The 20,702-nt window shown below is 42.0% G+C and overlaps 1 protein-coding gene across 2 annotated transcripts in view; it reads right to left on the bottom strand.

The window, feature by feature from the left end:
- Positions 1 to 5,035: 5,035 nt before the first annotated feature.
- Positions 5,036 to 20,702, bottom strand: part of MCTP2 (multiple C2 and transmembrane domain containing 2) — a 118,504-nt gene continuing 102,837 nt past the window's right edge. For both annotated transcript variants that reach the window (XM_063169902.1, XM_063169901.1), the window contains exons 21-24: positions 14,845 to 14,954; positions 12,368 to 12,477; positions 9,924 to 10,021; positions 5,036 to 7,708 (exon numbers count right to left, since the gene is read on the bottom strand). In XM_063169902.1, the coding sequence (XP_063025972.1) occupies positions 7,640 to 7,708; positions 9,924 to 10,021; positions 12,368 to 12,477; positions 14,845 to 14,954 (387 nt within the window). In that variant the 3' untranslated portion in view covers positions 5,036 to 7,639. The remainder of the gene's footprint in view (positions 7,709 to 9,923; positions 10,022 to 12,367; positions 12,478 to 14,844; positions 14,955 to 20,702) is intronic.

Raw genomic sequence — 20,702 nt, 5'->3', positions numbered from 1 at the left:
GTGCCCTTTCTACTATTAGTGCTCAATGATGCAGGGGAGGACAGAACAAGCCACTGCTGCAGAATGTGACCTGTGCAGGAGCCCTCTCCTGACTGATTCTATGAAAAGAGGCTCATGCAGAGTGTTCTCAGCAAGCTTTTAACCTAGAGATGTTCAGAAGCTGCCAGATCTACTGTGATGCCCCCTGCCAACCTTGGGCAGATGGGTTTTGGCTGTCTGACAGGAGCTGCATCACATCATGCTCTGTGCACAGGCACTTTCTGCTGGTTTGTGATGCAGTAAACCCACATAGTTTGGGTCTTAATGGGTCTAAACTAAAGTATTTCCTCTCTCCTGTACTGGATCTCTGCATGGGATCTCCTGATCCTAACACTAGCAGAATCATTTCCATGGAACACCGTGTTACTGTAAGGAGTCCTCTTTCAGGGCATCACCATCCTCACAGCATTAGGGGCACCCAGTTTATCAGCAGCAAATTTGGCCACTGTTTATCCCTTTCACAGAGTTTTGAAGACTGATCCAAAACCTTTGAGCTCCACAGGCATTTGATTCCAGTGCACTTCATGTGCAGCTCATGAAGAACACCACTTCAGTACAGCAATGCAAGTGCAAAACCTCAACTGTTCATTGCTTTTTCAGGCAGGGAAGTGGTTATATTTACCTACAGGAATCCTGAAACTGCTTCTGTTCCCTGAAAGGAATCTACTCTTTCCCTGTGCTTTAGAGAGGGCAGACACTCTCACCAGCACAGAGGAAGAAGTTGTTTCCATTTCTGATGATGCTGGATCAGAAGGACAAGCCACTCAGCTGTTTGACTTAAGGGGAGGGGAAAAGAAGACTTTCACTTTCCTATTCCTCATCCATTCATGGACATTCCCACTCTGCTTATGGAAGCTTCTGTCTCACACCCCACAGCTCCTATGGATCACAGGAGGGTGGCACAACCAGTTTGCCCCATAAGCAGGACAAAATGTAAAAACAATGCAAAGGAAAGTGGATAGCTGAGAATGGAAAGCCTAAATCAAAATAATCCAGGCTGCTTTTTCTGCCACTTACCTGCTCTGTGACCATGGGCAAATGGCTCGAGTTTCTCCACTTGCCCTTTGGCATTCCGATCAAAACACCAAAATCTTCAGGGTAGCACCTGAAGGTTACTCACTGTGCTTGGATCTCAAAGTTCAATCATTTAATAAACCCATTCAACTGCAATCGCAAGTGCAAAGCCTGAGATGCAAACACCTCACTCAAAAACATATTTTGATGCAAGAGTCACACATGGCTATGGAAAGATGATGATAATTGTGACTGCTTACATCAAATGGTACTGCCCAAATTGGTATCATATCCTACTGAAAAGGTCTGAACAGAATCATCTGGGCCATCACAGTAGAGTTAAAAACAAGCCCATCGAAAATGGATAAACAATTAAAAATGTATTGAAAGAAAAAAGAAAAAGAGAAATCATTCCTAATTAATTCTAGTGCCCTGTACAACCCCAGACTATTTGTAATCCTACAGGGAACATCTTTATTGATCTGGGGGACGCTGCAGCAGACTTCTGATGCTTATCTCAGCATAAAAATAGGCTCTTGTGATGAGCAGTGATTTAATTACATGACAATCACTGCTAACAATGCATGGCGAATACCAAAAATATGCAGAGCAAGAGTGGCAGTGATAAATGCAAGGGAATGGCATTGACTTTCAGAAAAGTCGTCTATTGCCAGGGCTGGAGGGAGACTTCACCCCCCTCCCAGCCCTTCTTCCCAGGTTGTGGCTGCTGTGTGGTTTCAGATACTCACTCTGGAACAAGCCAACCATGGGCAGACAGAAGATGGAGGGAGAAAGCAGACAGCCATGATCAAAGCAAAATTTAGCACGCAAGTCACTGAATCTAACAGGCTTTTTTTGTCTGTAGGAACATATGCTCTTTCCACTGTGCATCTCCTCTTGAAAATGAGGATGAGAGATATTCTTTACTTTGGGAGGTGGCAGTACTGAGCAAGTGAAAAATATGTGGTTTAGATGTGTACAGATACAGGCCCACAAAATCATTTTCCCTATCCCTATTTATGAAAACCCAAACCTTACTCTCCCCTTATATGAAATCCAGACCCACACACCAAAGCAGCACAAAATCAAAAAAAGAAAAAAATAGAAAGCTAAAACCCAAAGTATCATGATAGTGAGATCCAAGACCAGTCAAATCCCATATTCCACATATAGCAGCTAGGATAGAAGTAGCAGTGTTTGCTCAAGAAATAGAAATAATTTGGTTTGTTTCTTTTCATGTGATCTCATTGAGAAAAAAATACCCAGGGTAGGAATAAAGAGTAGTGTCACTAAGACCCTCACCCTTATATTCACTTACCAGTACTGGGTGTGAAATTGAAGTATTCACCAGCATCTCTGAAGGTTGGTGAGCAGATTTTGCACTGTTCTGAAGAGATTTGGAGCCTTTGGGACTGAAGGGGAACTGAGGCTGATCCTGCATTTGGAAGTGACAGGCCCAAGTTCTTAGGGTTTTATCACCTTTAATTTGTAGATGACAGCTCAACATTTAATGTTTCATCCCACCATAAGAGCAACTTACCAAAATGCAGAGATCAACAGCAAAAAAATTCATTCTTTCATCTGCTGGAAGTCAGATCACAACAAATCCAGCCAGGAGGAGAGATCCCCAGCTCAGCAGTCCCTAGGTTCCCCTGGGGAAGCATTCCCTAGCATAGGCTCCCGACCCAAACCCATCCATCCATTCAATGATTAAGAGTGAGAGGCAAGACATGTTGACCATCTAAACCTGACCCTGTAAGACCCAGAACCAGATGTATTTGCCCAGTCCACGAGACTGCCCTACCTTCCTTCTGCAAGAAGTCCTCAAGAGCTCAGATGCTGGTTGCTCTAGGACATCAGCACAAATTTTACACCAGCAACTCTTCCGGCTCTTACTCTCCTCCCCTGCAAGAGGCACACCATCACGCTCAGCCAAGAGGGAATTTGCAGGTGTTCAATCCAACACGCAGGAACCGACTGGCAATGTTTGTTCAGTAAAATTTAACAAGAATCTCCAGCCCTCAGGTTAAAGCCACGCTGAGAATTTGAACTCGTGCCTGCCCAGGTGCTGGTGCTGTGGCAAACACTGAGACCTGGATGCCATCTCCTGCTTCCCCGTGCTCAGTTTCAGGATTTATGTCAGATGAGCACGACTTTCATGCAAAACAGAATGACCCTCTAAATTCTCTTGAAATGTTCTGTTGTTCTCAGTCAAAGCATCACAGAGAAAAGTAGACTGAAAATGCTGTAATGTCCAGAGACTTTTTTTTTCACTCCAACAATATTTCTAAATGCTGGTGAATACTTACATCAATCATAAATACATCCTTCGCTCACATTTACCTTGAATTACTCAGTTACTGCTGAGGGTCTTCCCCTCTGATAAACTGTCAGGCAGATACTTTGTCCCAAAATCATATTTCACTTGGCTTAATTTCCCCAAATTCGAGAATTATCAAAACACTCTATCTGCAACAAACCAACAATAATTTGGAGTATTTCAGCTTCCTTCTGAGCTGGTAACTCTCAGGATGCAGAGGAGCAGGTATTCTTATCAAGCCTCTGTGAGATTTACAGGGATAGATGCACCAGGGCCCCGACACGTGGAGCCTTACAGATAAAACAACACACAATATTAAAATCAGAACAGGATTCACTACTAACACATGCCATAGTCTCTAAAGCTTCCAATTTCCAAAACGTTCTATCAGCTTGGTTAAAGGATGGAAAATCTAAAGGTTAAGGTTTGGTTAGAATGTATTTTGTCAATTTTTCAATTAAGGTATCAGAGAAACCAAACTCCTTCCTGGTGTGAACCTACCGGTCTGATAGGAAAATAACTCCAGTTCCACTTGTGGTAATGCCTGCAGAATCAGGCCCTCCAAATTAAAAATATAAAATAAAACATAGCCCCATATAGAGCACAGGAAATTAAATGGCAAGGCTCTGTTTTCTAGTGGGACAGCCCAGCTCAGGGAGATGCTGTACCCTTACCCCAGGCAGGGAATTGGCAGCAGCCAGTGTAATTCCATGGGGAGAGCCATGCACAGGGATGCTGGTGTGCTCCAGTGGGATCCCTGGGCTGCAGGACAAAGCCTGGGCTCTCCTCTGCTTCAGGGGTGGCTCAGTAGGTGACTGAGGGGGAAGCAGAGCTGTGGCTGGAGGTAAAAATCAGAGATTTTCAAGCAGAGAAAAAGGAAAGGTGTGCGGCATTTCCAGCTGTGCCGTACTCAGTTATTTGCTTGCTTCCCATAAGGTGTGTTTCAGTGATTGGCTTTCACTAACAATGATCCATAGGGAAGCCAAGTGCTCAGACTTATTCATGAATATTCCAAAAAAAAAAACAAAGCTTCGGCAGCACCTTGTGTTTGGGCAAATGTAAATATTGCACTTGCACATACATGTCAGACCCAGTTATCTACACACTGTACAGTCAGTGGACATGCTTCACATTCCCACATCTCCATGATTCTACAATCCAAAAGACCCAAAGTTAGACTGGAACTTCTGAATGGCTTCTGGTCTTAAAGACTTTAGACTGCAAGTGCCCTGAAACAAGTACCTTGAAGTAAAAATGTAATTTTTTTAATTTCATGCTATACATAAAATAGATTAAAAATGCAAAACCTGATAATTTGCATGGGGAAATGGACACAGAGAGATAGCCTTGCTTTAAGAATCTCATGACAAATCTGAACATAGAGTTTGGTAAGTGGACTGTGCAGCAAGAATACATAACCCTCCTTTCCTAGAAGTAGAGAACAGAAAATCCCACTAAAGACTTGTAGGCAGGTGAGATGAGGCTTTACCTCATTTGCTGCTGCAGCAGGAGATGCACTTACACTGCTTACTCCAAACAAACTCCAGTGTGAATGGTTACACTGCACTGCCAGGGGATGTCTTTGCACACCTAGTCAGATACTAAATATTACAGCACAGCATTTTGCAAAGAATGAGAAACACATCTCCTAATCCAGACAAATTAAAAGCATCAGCTTAACCTCAACTGTTTATTGCATTTCAAACAGCATTTATCAAAACAAAGAGCTCATCACAACATATATAGGTACTGGACCATCCAAATCCCTTCATTCGGTATGTCTCCAGCAAAACAATTAACACAAATTATTCTGAAACCAAACATATCTACACCAAAAAAAAAAAAAAAAAAAAAAAAAAAAAAAGAATAAAAAGATATCACCCTGTCTCCTGAACAGAAATCAGTTCCACGTGGAAAAACCTACAGAAAAACCCTCTAAAGTATTAAAGTATCAATCTGAATTTCTGAATAAATAAACAGTTTTTCCTGCAGTTGAATGTTTTCACTCAAATCAATGATCAGATCCCACACGCCTGCTTAAATATGCCTGACTTTGGTCCTTACAAAATGACAAGATTACAGTATGATAAACCAGATGATAGTTTGAAGCGAGACAATGAGGCATTGTTTACAGAGAAGATTGAGAAACTGGTTTAACAAAAGGGTTCCGTGGACATCTATTGTATGTACAAGAAGGAGATTTACTGGAGATTTTGTAATTTCTACAAGGCTCTTTCCAACCAGCTTCATTAAGTTGAAGTAAATCAAATCATGCAGAGATCTGGCTCAGCCAGAGAGACATGCCGGGAAAGATACAAAATGAAGAAGAACAGACGCGAGATGATAAGCTTTAGAATCTTTGGCATTTTTCATAAACATTTTCAAGGTTTTTAAATCTGTATATTCACCCATTTTCCCCCACACACTCGCCTATAAATACATTATACATGTACTCTTTATACACAACTCTGTATATGCATGGGTACACAAGCACACGTGCAAACAAAGAGGCATTTTTGTGGCTTTTTAAACCGGGATAATCTTTCCTCAATCCTTCCATTTGCAGCTACACACAGCGTTGCATAAGCAAAATACATTCTTTAGCCAATCAAGTATATGAAAATGTGCCTGTCCTTATTCAAAGGCACAGTGGGACTTCGAAAAATAAACTTATGAAAAACTACTGAATCTGCCTAATAACCCAGTGGAAGATAGTCTGCTGTTACTTTTCCTCCTTCAAATTTCCTGGAACAAGCCCACAAGACTGTGATATGGAACCACACACAACTCCATGTGGATCACAAATCCATAAGAAAGGTTTTAACCATTCCACCTTTTATTAGATGACTTTCAAAACCCTTTTTTTTTTTTTTTTTTTTTTTTTAAAAAGAATCCTATCTCTCAGGTCCAGCTCTCGTGCTGCCAATGACTTGTGGTGACAAATCACTCCCAAAATGTCCCACAGCACCTAAAGGACCGAGGGCTGCAGTATCAGCAAAATTAAGCAGGTTTTACGCATGATTCTGTGTTTTAATTTCCCCAGTCAAACAACCTGACTAATGCTCATTTTCTGAAAAACATAAAGCAAATGCACAATTGCTAAAAGATTGGTAAGCAAGCAAAAAATCACATTCTCCACAGAACACAAAATGGGGTCCTTTCTTCTGTCTTTCCATTGCTGTTTCCACTTGACTTCACTTTTGGGTCCTCTCCTTGTGAACCACCAGGAAAGACTGCAAGAAGACATCAGTGGTGGACCAAAGCCTGCACCCTATTGCACAACCACTTCTTTGGGCATGTGCTCTCTTTCTGCACAAGCACTTGTTTCTTTAAGGCTATAAAGTGTTGGTTTTTCTTTTCCTCTTGGATCTGTAGTGTTGACCCCTCTGGATTTAGACAGGAAAACAACAGCTATGCTGAAAATATCTGATGAGATGGAATTATAAAATGCAAGCCAACAGAGTCTTTTCAGGTCACTGAGTTAGCCTTTTCTCTTAATCCTTTCACGGCATAAGGTTTTCATGCATCCATTGCCAGCAATGGATCTCCGACGATTCCAGTGTACAAAGAGTTAACCACAGGCTGGGCTTTAAAAAAAAAAAGGAATTTAAAAAAAAGGAAAAAGGAAAACCCACAAGTGCTGGATGAAATATTGAGATACTGTTGGAGCTCCTAGCTCTTTCTGCTAATTATGATAAAAAACTTTTTAAAATGTACGCTGCTTGAACAGAAGATGGGTATCAAAGACTCGTTAATTCAGAGCTTAAACCTTTCTAGGCACAGTGATTTAACTCAGAAAAGAATAGCTTTCATATCTTAATGTAAATCTGTTGGATATGTTAAAAACTGGTTCAGAGCATCTCCTCACATCAGCTCAGCTGATCTGCTACACTAAGCAGAATTATCTCTTCCTACATAACACAGGGAGTGCTGCCACATCCAGCCTTGTCTCTGCAATCAAAGGGGGAAATAAAAAAAAGAAAAATAAAAGGTGCAGTTGCACCATCCTCTTCCATTCTCCTCCCCATCCCAAGAAATAATTCACGTTTCACCTTGCTCTTTTTTTTGGGATTCCGTGCCAAAACGCCAACCCAGAAAAGAAACCCAAGATAGGCGTTTATCAAAAAACCACATCTTCCAAGAAAGGGAAAGTCCGTGGCAGTGTCTCTAGTGTTGCTCTGCAGCAAGAGGGAGGGGAGGGGTGTGCAGTGTGTGTGCACGTGTGTGCAGGGAGGGAGGCGCTGCATTCCCAAACCCCGCTGCATCCTAGAGCGCGCTCCGCTTCTTCCTGACGGGGCTGGAGCCGCTGGATGGTTTCAATTCAGCCTGCTGCACCTGTGAAAACAAACAGGCATGACGTTCGCACTTAGGTAACTCTAGCTCGCTGCAGCGTGTGTTAATGGCTCCCCCAGGACAAACCCAGGGAAACTAAGGAAGGTTCAAAAGTAATGAATCATTTTCTAAACACAGGAACATGGGGGATTAATTGCAGGAAGGATTTGAGAAGTCATGCATCATTTCTTGAAACGAAAATATTAAAAGCAGATTTTTCTAATGAGATACATGGGGTTCTACCTGATTTCAGAAATCTTTTTGGGTTTGTTTTGGTTTGGGAGTTGTTTTTCTTATCTTTCTGGCATTAACCTATTAGTTTAATAAACTTCTCTCAGGAGTCTCAGTTCAAGTGGATCCCAATAGACAGTAAGATGACAGTTGTCAAAACCATACACAGACCCTGGGATGCTGAAATACTTAATAATTTCAAAAAAGGAAAGTATTCTCCCAAATAGAACCTGGACAAAGCTACCTCCACCTTTCAAAACAAATTCATATACAATATAATGATTAAAACATGTGTGGTAAAATGTCAAGGATGGTGTAATCTTCAAATTGTCTGTTGTGTGAGACAAAAGTATTCCCACTGAAATCATGTGGAAAATTTGGCTGAAAATGCCATCTTTTTCACTCCTCCTCTGTCTTTTGTCCAAGACATGTGGTTGTAAAGGGGTACAGTACAGACAGGAGTAATTTCTAACTTACTACAGCACCTCAGTGAAATGCTGATGCATTGATAACACGTAAAACAAAGCAGGCAGAGGGGCTTTGGAGCTTCCATGGATGACTTGTCCCTAAAGTGTGTGGCTGGCACTATTTTCACCACTGGTGGAAAACTCCAAGGTTTGTCCCATGCAAGGAACTTTTATCATTCCTCCCATAGAAAATGGTGATCATTTCCCTTGGAGAGCTCAAAGGATCCCAATATGATAGAAACCATTCAAGGAAATGTTGTAAGTGTAAATGTTAAATAAAGCATAAATAGAAAAGCAGCTTATCTTTAAACATAAACATTTAAAGGGCATATGCAAACCATCACTGCAAATCCAGTGGCGTCTACAAGAGCAATGACAACAAATAAAAATACACTGAAGCTTAATGGCTCTATGATTGCTCCTGTTTAGTGTTCTTCCCTCCCACCAGTCCAATCTCACCAAATGGTGAGATTTCTTTCCAGTTATTAGTGCTGCCACCAACCAGTGTGGTGGCCTCTTGAGATAAAGAAGCTTTTTCCAACCCTGCTTGGGTTGGAAAACCCAACACTGCACATGAGCAATTCAGTTTCTGTCTCCAACAGCATAAAGTCCTTATGGGCAAGATTGTGATCCCCTTATTCCCAGTGAGCAGCACCTCACAGGGAAAGTGCCACAGAGAAAGGCACAATGTCAGAGGGATCCTGGGCGTCAGGATCAGGGCCTGGGGACACAGATTCCAGTCAGTGAAAACAAAAGAAAGAATCCTTTATATTGTGTGGCTTCATTACCCAGCAAGACTGTGTTCCCTCCTCCAAGAGAAACAAACAGATCTTAACATTTGAAAGGATTTATTGTTCAAATAATTTCCAGGAAGATAGGCGAGATTGCTGAAGACAATGCTGTTGTTTCAAAGAAATGGGAGAAGGGACAAGACTTGACTGAAACTGAGGGAGGATATATTCTGGTTAGATTAAAACTTATAATTCCATAATGGTAGAAGATTGATCTGATCAACTGTAGAGTATTTTAAACACATGTCAGGGTTTCCTTTAAAGAAAAAGATGAGCAGGGCATTGTCCAAAGGAGGCCTGGAGTTCAAGCACAATGTCACAGAAATAATTCCCCCCATTCCTCCCCCTATCTTGAGAAAGAGGAGAATTCAGCAAATCCTTTTGGATGGTTATCTCTATCAAAGAGACTATTTTTCTCCTCCCTCTGCACAAATACCGGAGCAGAAAGGTGACGAAAACCATAGCTCAGTAACCGCGCTGAGTGATTTTCCAGATCATTTTTAAGTAGGTCTTTTCAGGATAATTTTTCCTCAATCATTTTATCCTTCTGACAAAGGATTTTGGCTCCCCTCTCTCCCAACAGTCTCTCTCCCCCTCCTTTTGTGGATTTTCCCCAGATTCCTTATCTCCCTTATTCAAAAGTCTTTGGCATTGTATTCCCAAAGGGAGCACCCAGCCGCTCTCAGTGTCACTCCCTGCCTCTGTTGGCTGTGGCCATTCATTACTTACCTTTTGAACATCAGATGGTACCCTGGAGAGGAAATCTAGTAGCTCATTATTGTCGATGGCATAGGGATTTCTAAGCTTCTTAGTAAATTTATTTATGCCTAGGATAAAAAAAAAAAAAAAAAAAAAAATTAAAAAAATAAAGGCAAACAAAATAATACGAGCCTTTTCTACTCCCTCCCTCTAAATTTGTTCAGGCAAGGTGAGAGAGGGAAAGGGAATTCACAAGTAAAAATTAGTGTGAAAACAGTGCCTCAGACTTAAAGCCACACACATGGTCCCTGTCACGTGGAATCACTCACAAGTGCTTCCTGGAGGAAGTGGAGGACATCATTGGTAAAGGTATTTCTCTACTTTGTTGTGCTGCCAACAACATGGTGAAAAGTGCTTGCAGCAAGAATTCATCCTGAGGGATACTATAGGGAGAATACACACACTGAAAACCAAGTGTGCTGTTAAATCTGCTACCCTACATGGTCAAATGGAAGGCTCTGAAAATAATTGGGAAAAATTTTCCTTCCATCTCTTCAGAAAATGAAAGCTTCCCTTCCCCACCCCTGATGGCTTATCTCCTTTTTGCAGAGCCACAATGACCAAACTGCCCATATTATGATGCTGTGGGACAATTAAAAACCTTATGAAAAGGCTCACTTTAGTTTGATCTTTGTGTAAATAATTAGGCTTATGAACTGCAGCAATAGCAGTCCATCTCCATGGACCTAGTAAAGCTGCAGTTGGCAGAGGTCCCTCCGTAATGGACAGAAGATCCATGGGAGAGTAATGATCATATTAATGTGAAGTTCATAAGGTCTTCTCTTGCCTCTCTTAAGGTCTTCTAGGTGAAGAAAATCAGCTAACCCATTTTAAAGAATAGCAAAAAATTTCAAATGTTGGTTGCCTCTGAGGATCATAATACAGCATTCAATTCCATCATGCCCCTGTCCAAAACCTCATAGTGGTTTCCCTGAAAGTGATTTCAAATACGATGGCTGCTCCAGCCTTCTCCTCTCCCTGAAATGTACCTGCTTCACATCTGAGATTCAGCTTTTAAGCCATATACTTGTAGCAAAATGACAACACAATTTTCTGTGTACCTGATTTTTAAAAAACAGAAAATACCATAAGGTCTTTTGAGGCCTTGCCACAGGGTAGTTGTTTAACATGTATCATATTTGAAGGCCCTGTCACTCTAGATGATGTTGAATGGATGTATAGTTTTCATGTACTCACCATGTCTTCCACACAGGAACAACAATATTTTGTTACTGAACTTTTTACTCCCAGCAATTTCTCCCATTTCTTTTTGCTCTTTCTTTTGTTTGATTTAATCCTTTATTTCTTTGTTGCTGTTGCCCAAGAATGGCTTTTTTTTTTTTTTTTAATGCCACCTTCTCATTCCCTCCCTTTTCCACATCCAAGCCAGCAGCTGATGGCTCAGCCCAGGGGTCACAGGGGATCCCTACAACTCAGAGCCACATCAGGGCTGAGCTTCTGCAGGTCAGGGAGGATTTACCTGCACTGTGCTCTCCACACCTTTCTACCTCAAGGCGAGATAAAAGTTAGCACCCTAAATAAGACAGGAGGTGATTTGGAGAGGAAGAAAGCCTTCAGCACCTGGAATCATGGACTGGTTTGGAGGGAGTCTTACAAACCATCTCAATCCAGCCCCCTGCCACAGGCAGGACACCTTCCACTAGACCATGTTGTTCCAAGCCCTGTCCAACCAAGCCTTGGACACTTCAGGGATGGGGCTGCCACAGCTTTTCTGCAAGCCTCACCACCCTCACAAGAAAGAATTTCTTCCTGATATGTAATCTAAACCTGCCCTCTTGCTGTTTAAAGCCATTCCCCTAACTCCTATGCCCTTGAATGCCATCTCCTTCTGTGAAAGATGACCTCACATTTCTTCATAATGCCACCAGGAAAGTTTTACTTTTTAAAAGCTCCTCTTTCAGTTCATTATGTATCTTCATACAAATACTATCAAATCCATGACAAAAGGAGATGCTCAGTGTGTCCCACTGGGCACAGCCTGTCCTGACTGCCAGGATACTCAGACCCAAAAGGCTCCCAGGGTCCAAATACACATGGTCTAGCTCTGCAAACACATCTTGTCCACTTCCTACCATTTCCCAGCTGGAGGGCTCCAGCACCAGGAAGCTAATTACTTTCCTGCAGAAGAATAATAACACTGAAAGTAGCTTATCTAGGCTAATGCTCTTCTTGTGGTGCTGTTGGAAACTTATACAGAACCCTAAGAAAAGCAAATTATCGGATAACCCAGGGGGGAGAAATGGTAATTTTAAGACGTTCATAACATCTTTATTCACCTCTAAGCAACAGCACTTGTTTGTCTGTGTAACAGGTCGTTTAAAGCTTGTTTGATTTCACTCTGTAGACATATATTGTATTTATCTCATACAAATGAGACACAGTGGAGTACTTACCCCAGATTAAAACAATGTACCTCAGTGGTATAAAATACAAAATAACTGTTGCTGCTGCCAGGACCAAGCAGGCCAGGACAGAAAGGAAAGGCACCGTCCAGTTGAATGTGCTGTAAGGAAAAAAACACAATCCCTCTCAACATTTCTGTTCTTGGACACTGTCTGTGCTCTGCTACCCAATAATAATTTAATGACCCCTTTGCAGTGCTCGGTGCAGTCAGACATGCTGTAAATTGCAGGCCCTTTGGAAGGTGGATAAGTAGATTCCTACATCAGGATGCTAGAATGGATTAAGGGAGATATCTGAGAGGCAGATATCATGATAAGGAAAGAGAAGAGGAGCTCTGGGGAGCTCAGTGAAGTTGTTAGGCACGTGAGTTGTTTTTGTTTCTTCTTCTATGTGTGGCACTTGTTACACATCCCTGCTGGCCACTCAGCTCTCCACTATGCATGAGCAGATAATCTGATCTGGAGACAGGGTGAGCCAGCTCCACTGGGTCACGGTGGGTGACACAAGGTGTATGTCCCCTGCACGACCCAGGTGTGGCAGGTAGCCAGAGCCAACCCCAGCAAATAACTTGCACTGGATTGATTATGATGCCAAACTGTGAAAGAGCAGTCCGAGTAATTTCTCTGCGTAACATTAGGGCCATAATATTCTATATAAACCTGTCTACATTTATATACATTTTGTCCTATATCTTTACATTTCCAGCAATTCTTTACTACACTGAGTATAGGATGCTGGCTTGGATAAGCTGCAATAAACCAGCAGCAGCCCAAGCTTCTGCATTCCAGCAATCCACATCGGATCTTTCCCGAGAGGAGCGCTCCTGAAAGGCTCAGTTACTACAGCATTTCAGGCTTTGGCCACATTGTAGTGAAAAACAGGATTTTATTTCACTCAGACCTCTCATCTGCAAGTCAATGATGGACTGAAGGTGAGAAGCCACTGCTAACACATCTTTGGAATTACTTTGCTCCCCCTGTGCTGTTGTAAGACATAACCCTATGCCCTGCACCAAATATTGAGATACCTGGACTACAAGGATGCCTGCTAGTCCACAGGAGGATTTATGGATCTGGGCATCTCTGTTTCACACAATCTGCCTGCTAACTTCATCATATCACAATGATGCGGAGTAGGAAGAAGAGAGAATGAATCTGGACCACTTATCAGGCTATAAAATAAGACAAACTTCCCTTGACAGATAAAATTAATAGGACGCTTCAAGAATTACATTTAAGCTTCAATAGACGTATTAAATATTAAGTAAAAATAGGTGGGAGAGGACCCATCATTATCAATCAATGTAGCTTAAGTTAAAGCAAAAAAAAAAAAAAATAGCAAAACAGCTCAATTGAGTTAAACTATGAAAACTCCCTGTGATTGTGTAACTGGAGTGACAGACGGAAACTGTAGCACAATTCAGTCTGTCACTTACAAAAAAAACTTTGATAGCAATTTTTTAATGGCACATCACTGCCGAGCTACAACAGAATCCTTCTGAAATCACATCGGGCGTCCACATTAATACCCAACGTGTTCTTTAAGACCATTGTTAGCAAAATGAATGCAAGAATTAATAGTGTTTAAGTGCTTGGAGTCTTCCTGCCATGCAGCTGGGCAGAACAGTGCCCTGTTCATAGACTGGAATACATCAATACATCTTTGGGCCACTTCCACCCCAGCTGGGGTGTCCAGCGTGGCACCATAGCACATGTGGTTGTTGTATTTTTAGCTTGAACCCAGCTCCTCATTAAAGTGAGGCTCGGTCACAAACCATCACTTTGTGTTCAAAACAGACATCAATATGGATCAATTAAGCTCCAATAAAGACTGAGTTATAAAAGGTTTGTGTGTGTTTGTCCGTGGGATTTTTTTTTTATTTTTTTTTTTTAGGCTCTTCACCTCCTTTGTAAGGTCAGAAATATTCTCTGTGTGTCCCCCCCTTGCCATGAGACCCTGAAAATCCCCTTTGGGCTTCCTCGTGGCAGCAGCAGGATGCAGACAGCTCAAAATGGCAAAGGCAGAAGAAGATCAATGTGCTGGCCAGGGACACAAGTGACTGGTGACCCCAACAGCCAGGTCAGGATGGGGAGGGCGTAGGAAAGGCAACACTGACCACCAGCACCCACTTTCTGCAATGGGACTGAGCAGAAACACCTGATGCTTCTGTGCCCACATCCTCAAGCAGCATCTGGGGCATCCATGACTCCCCACCCCATCACAAACAAGCAAAATTGAGGCAAACGTGAAAGCTGCATCAGTAAGGAACACTGCTTCTCCTCTCCTCTGTGCTCTGCAAAGGTTTTTTGGAATAAAAGACTGTAAGAGAAGAAGCAGTGGTGGGACTGGCCGGCTCAGCCTGCTGCACCTTTCAGCCATTTTTGGAGCAGGACAATTACTCCACCTTGACCCTCCTGGTTCTGCTTCATTGCAAGTCATGGTCAAGCAAGAAAAGGTTATTACTTACTTTTTAATCCTCTCTCCGAACGATGCTATTTCTTCCAGGATGCTTTGGACAGCTATGATGATCTCCTGGACCATGTGGATTCTCTCAATCAGCCCCTTTTTCTCAGATTCCTAATCAAAAGAAACCAGAAAAACAAAACTCTTAATAATTTGCTAGGTTGTTCACAGACACATGGTGAAAATAAGATTTCCAGCACTGCTGATCCATCCATGACCTCAAGTATTTCACTGAAGGAAGGACAGAACAAACACCCTGGGTTTATCACACAGAACCAACATTATTTGTATAGATCCCTGTATTTTCTTCCTTTTCCTCAACACATGGGCAGAGGTTCCTTCATCTTCTAACACAACTTGGCTGCTGGATCTCCACCAGGATTTCACACAATTGGATGCAAAAGCACAAGAGGTGCTGGCTGCTCAGTGCTCCTCAAGAACAAAAATATTCTTGTGCAGAACTTCTAAATATCACATTTCTGAGCTTTGTAGGCCCCTCACAGACACGCTGGTTTGTGTATATAAATTAGCAGCAAGATAGTGAATGCAATATTTTTTGAGCATTCTGTATACAGAGACTTATTCTTTTACTGGGGAAAAAAAAAAGATCAAAGGAAAAAAATGTCATTTTCCCTTAGCATCGGCCATCTCAACTTCATTTCTTACTGCTTATTTTAGGCAACAACATTACAGGACATTACTACACATGTGCAGAAATAAAAAGGAAGCACAGAATGAATTAAAAATCAAAATTACTTAAATCAGGCTTGAAAACCAGTATACAATTATCAGCATTCAGCATTTCTTTGCCAGCAATCTAACACACATACAGGCATGCAAATTGGCGTGGTTGCAGATATTCTTGCAAGAAATCAGCAAAACATTCACTTATTACAAAATGCAGAGCCCTGGACACCGATTTTACATCACATTCAGACACTTAAAAATCAGTCCAATTTAGAAATTAAAAAAAAAGAAACAACAAAAAACGAACGAATAAATCATTTTAAGCTGATTTTTAACCAATCTGTTCCCAGAGAAGGGAGATGATGGTAAAGAGGAATGCCATCCACATTCCTCCTCCATGCAGGACAGGGTCAGAGGCTGTTTAAAATCACACAGGGCCACAGAGGAGAGGGCTCTTGCTCCATCATTTTGGCATCACCAAGCTAGCAGAGGGTCTGTATGGGGCTGAGGCAGGGCAGCACTCTGCAGAGGGTGCTGGAATAACCTGTGACCCATCCCTGGATGCTGAGAGGCAGCCATGGGACTGCAGCCCTTATCCCTCTTTGAATTACTTGCTGCCCATTTCTCTTCCCAGCAATTTCTGAGTTTAAAAAGCCAGCCAAAACCACCATGGAGTTATCAAGCTCCAGACATTTGAATATTTGCCTTTAGGTTGCAAGTCGGTGCACAATGAATAGAAGCAGCATTTTAAATAATCACACATTTGGGTGTGAAAATGAGTATTTTTACATTAATAAAACAACCAACAAAAAATGAAACCCTTGGGGTGTGAAATAACCCCAGAACAAAATAAATAAATAAATAGTCAGTTTATGTGAAAATAGCACCAAAAAGTCATTTTCACACAGCTCCAGTTATAATCTCGTTAGGCTCAAATGTAAATGACACATTGAAATTATATTTAACTATTTCCTCACTGGAATGGTACAACAGTCCTTTGGCCATAGCTGGCTTTTTTCCCACCAAATTTGCAAGCAGAAGCTGAGGAGCAGCTCATGGAAAACCAGACAGTGGGAATTTCATTCTGTCCAGATTCAGGCAGAGGGGTAAAGAAACCACTTAAATGAAGTGATATTGCAGGGCAAGCCTACTCTTGCTGCCCGGAGCTGCAAGGCAGATCATCTGCCAGCTCTGCCTGCATCATGCTGACTTCATTTACACATCCTCGATGGAGCTCAGAGATGTGGTGATAACACAGTTTAACCAACACAACACAACACAACTCCTTCTGCAGCCACCAAGCAGAGCCAGAAAATAAAAATAAATAAACCAGAAACTGCCAGTCCCTAAGTTATGACAACTGCATGCCCATGCTCACCTGGCTGCATGCTAAAATCACCCCTGGACAAGAGTACTTTCAATTTCTGATGCAAAAATATGGCAAATAAATGTAAAGGCAGAGACAAAGTGGGATTAGAAAACCTTGTAAATAAAATTAGTTATTCAAGAGAAAACAGGCTGCAACTGTGTGTATGCATGATGGGCATAATTGTTTGAAAATCCTGGGAATTTGTCAACGTCATTTCTTTGTTATTTTTCTTTGGTTCTGGAAACCTGCAGTCTAAACACATGGACAGGATTATTAGGTCACTGGTTAAGCAACAGAGGAGCAGACAAATGAAGTACAACAAATGGGATTTTCCAAATTATTTAGGCTTTGGAGTGTTGTTTATGCTTTGTGAAGCCAGCACCTCAGAAAACACTGTCAGAAGCAGTAAGAGTCCATCAGGATGACAGTCACTGGACCCTATTTATCAGTAAATGGGCAACTGTCACACAGAGAGCTGTATCTGAACATTGCCATGTTCATGGAAAATGTAAAGAAAGAATCCAAAATGCATCTTCCACTTCACACACTTCTTCATCCGTGCAATGTCCCATCACCCAGACAATTCTTCTCCATTCTCTCCAGGTGTCATTCCTTTCTGATTTCTTTTGGACTCCATGTTATTACACTGCTTGAAAACTGGATTTGGATACCTGTAGCTTAAGATCGCAGCTCAGAAGCTTTTGCATGAATTGAAAACAAAGTATCCTACCTGTTTCTGGCATTATTTCCCTAAAAACAGTTGTGATAACTTCCATTAATTCAAGGCCTTTGTGTCCTTTATTTCTTAGCTGATTACAGCACTGTGGGTGGACCAAAACTGGTCTCCAGCCTCCGGGAAAGATTTAACTCCATCAAAATGAATTTACAGCTGAGAATTAATTATATAATCAGTGTGTTACTTCAACTCTTCCTTGCATTTCCTGATTTAAGAATCCTTCATTTCTACGTTAATTGCCTGAACAAAACCACAAAAGGGGGTTTACAAAAGATTAAGCGTGTCAGGGGAGGGAAAAAAAAAAAAACACCACCAACCAAGACCCAGCAATTTCAGAAATTAAGTCTTTTGTTTGCAGCTAACATACACCAACTTGAACTCAGAAATGAAGAGATCAAATTTCTGCTGTACAAGAAGATGCTCCTAGAGTTTTCTATTTCTCAAATATGCAAGAGTTAAACAGGACATATAAACACACTCAAAGAGCTACCACAGCTCTGAGATCTCCCTTCCCCAGGCGGAGCTCATGCTGCTCTGAGACATTTAGGGTCAGTTGCAAAAGAAACCTTCACACAGCCACAGCATGGAGGGGCTCCCAACGCCGAAGACTTTAAAGGAGTGGGAATATGGGGCAGAGCAGGACAGGATGTCCCCAACACTCACACAGCAATTCACAACAGGCAAGCTGCAGCAGTGAGAGCTGCTCTTGAGAGGGAAAAATCCTAAGAGTTATGGGGGAAGACACTGAAGGCAAAATTCTTCAATCATCTGCTCTGGAACAAAGGCCAAATGCCACCCATTAGTGCTTCTTCTCTAGCCAAGCATCCATTACTGAATTCAAAGCTTGGATGGTGGAGATCCCCTAACTTCTTTTGATCATTTGTTTCAATGATTAATAGCTTTCATCTTTACAGAAAGCTGTTTCCTATTTTTTAAATCTATCCTTCAAATATTTTTCCTCTGGATATATCCAAAGCAGCAAGCAATGCTCCAATTGCACAGACAAATTTTGCTGTTGTTCTCTAAGTGTATTTCTGATGTATACTGCAAGTATCATATGCACACAAGGAAAAGTTAGGCTTGAAGCCATGGCTAAGTTCTACATAATACTTGCTCACTTGGATTTCATAGAAAACACTTGCAGAGAAAAATCTTGCATGCAACTTTCAAACAAGTGGTATTCATCAGCAGATTTCTGGCATGCCAAGGGGAACTCAATATATAAAGCTGAGGAACATTTGGGGGCAAAGATGAGGAAAAGGGGAGGAGAAAACATAAATATGGATTAATGAAAAGGAGGAAGAAAACAGGATACAGGCAGCTCAGTCAGGAATGAAAATCCTGGATCTCTTCAGGGATTGGAAGAATTAGTCTGCCAAGCCCTGGGCTGGCCTAACTTTCAGGATTAGCTTTCTTACAGTAGCTGTCTCATTATGCTACCGCTGCTACAAGCACATTAGGGTGATGTTTTACCAGGATTTATCTAATGTACCAGTTATTAATTCTTCAGTGTATTAGCAACAAACAAGATTGATGGAAAGGGAAAAGAAAGGAAAATAGCTCAGGCATGCATTCCTTTTTGCTCCACTATTATTCTGCTTAAAAAAAAAAAAAAAAAAAAAACAACAAAACATGCTGCAGTTATTTAGGGAAAAGCAGAGCTGGGCAAAGTTGGATTGAATTTGCAACTTGCTCTCTGCTGGACTACAAACCTCAGACCTTACCGGTGTCCAGCAAAAGCTGTGCCAAAAAAACATCTCAGGGCCAAAACACTCGTCCACGAAGAACTTCTGAAACCAAAAGGATTTTATTGGGCATAAACAGCAGACCACCACAGCAGGGAACACTTCACTACCGCTCCAGTCTAGCAGCAGAACGAAGCTCTTGTGGGAGGTGGCAGCCATGCAGTGACAGACAGTCTCTTGGTAGCGGAGATGAATTCCAGGCAGAGCTGTGCAAACAGTCACCACAGCAACCTCGAGCGGGCTCCTGCCTTCGGTGGGAGCCAAGGGCTGCAGAGCGGAGCCCGGTGATGCGCCCTGCTGAGTCACTGCATGAGGGGAGCACGGGCACGCCGAGGGGACGGCTGCCAAGCTCTGAGCAGCCGCCTCGTGCGGCCCTGCAACTGTGCATCACAGGAGATTTTTGTTTATTAACACCGCGCCTGCCTGCCTGCCTGCCTGCGGAAATTTAGCGGATCCGAGCGTACTCGAAATAATCGCCAAATAGAGGAAATGCGACACGTACAGGTCAATTTATGGTCTCAGTTAAAAAAGGTGTGAAATCTGGAATAATTCCACCAGAGCCAATAGAATCACTTCAGGCTGGTATGAAGGGGAGCAGCACTGGTCTTAAAAGGACACATTTGGAAGGCAATAGCACATCATCCTACAGCTCAGGCTGGGGAACACTCCCTGAAGGGCAGAAGATGACCACTCCATGCCTTGTCCAGCCATGCCTGCACTTTCTCTGCCTGCATTAGATGAATTTCATCCATGCACAGGGGACCAGCAAAAGTCTCCTAAGCCAAGCCCAAGAAAAATCTTATGTGAAAAACTCTTGGTCATAATCCAGTTTCTTTCTCTATGCACAGGCATGAAATGCAGGGGGTTTAAGAAGCATTATCTGTACATGCTCATGTTTTCACAGACCTGTAAACCCAAAACTTCACTGGTATTGCCACAAGTTTTCAAGCAGCATCAGCAGTCACAATAGAATAAAACACAATTCAGGTGAGGAACACATGCTTAAGAAGCAAGAATCAATCCTGAATGGAGATAAAAAGTCATCAGTCATCTTTGATTTAAAAACTGGAAAGAGAAAGAAAATAAATTTTGTCAAAATAAGTGCTTTCTCCTGGAAACACACGAGACTTAAGAACAATCACATGGTTATTAGAGTTAAAACTCCTGGATCATCATCTATAATCTAGGTAATGATCTTCAGCAATTTGGGGTACAGGAGAAAGAGGTATCTATTCATATATCTGGCCAATTCAAAATAAAATTTAACAATATTATGAACAGTTGGAATTTTTAAGGGAGGAGAACTCCCTGAGGCTCATCTGCTG

The sequence above is a fragment of the Melospiza melodia genome, chromosome 15, assembly GCF_035770615.1.
Source record: "Melospiza melodia melodia isolate bMelMel2 chromosome 15, bMelMel2.pri, whole genome shotgun sequence".
NCBI lineage: Eukaryota > Metazoa > Chordata > Aves > Passeriformes > Passerellidae > Melospiza > Melospiza melodia.
The sequence above is the reverse complement of the archived record's forward strand: the minus strand, read 5'-3'. Positions and strand labels throughout refer to the sequence as shown.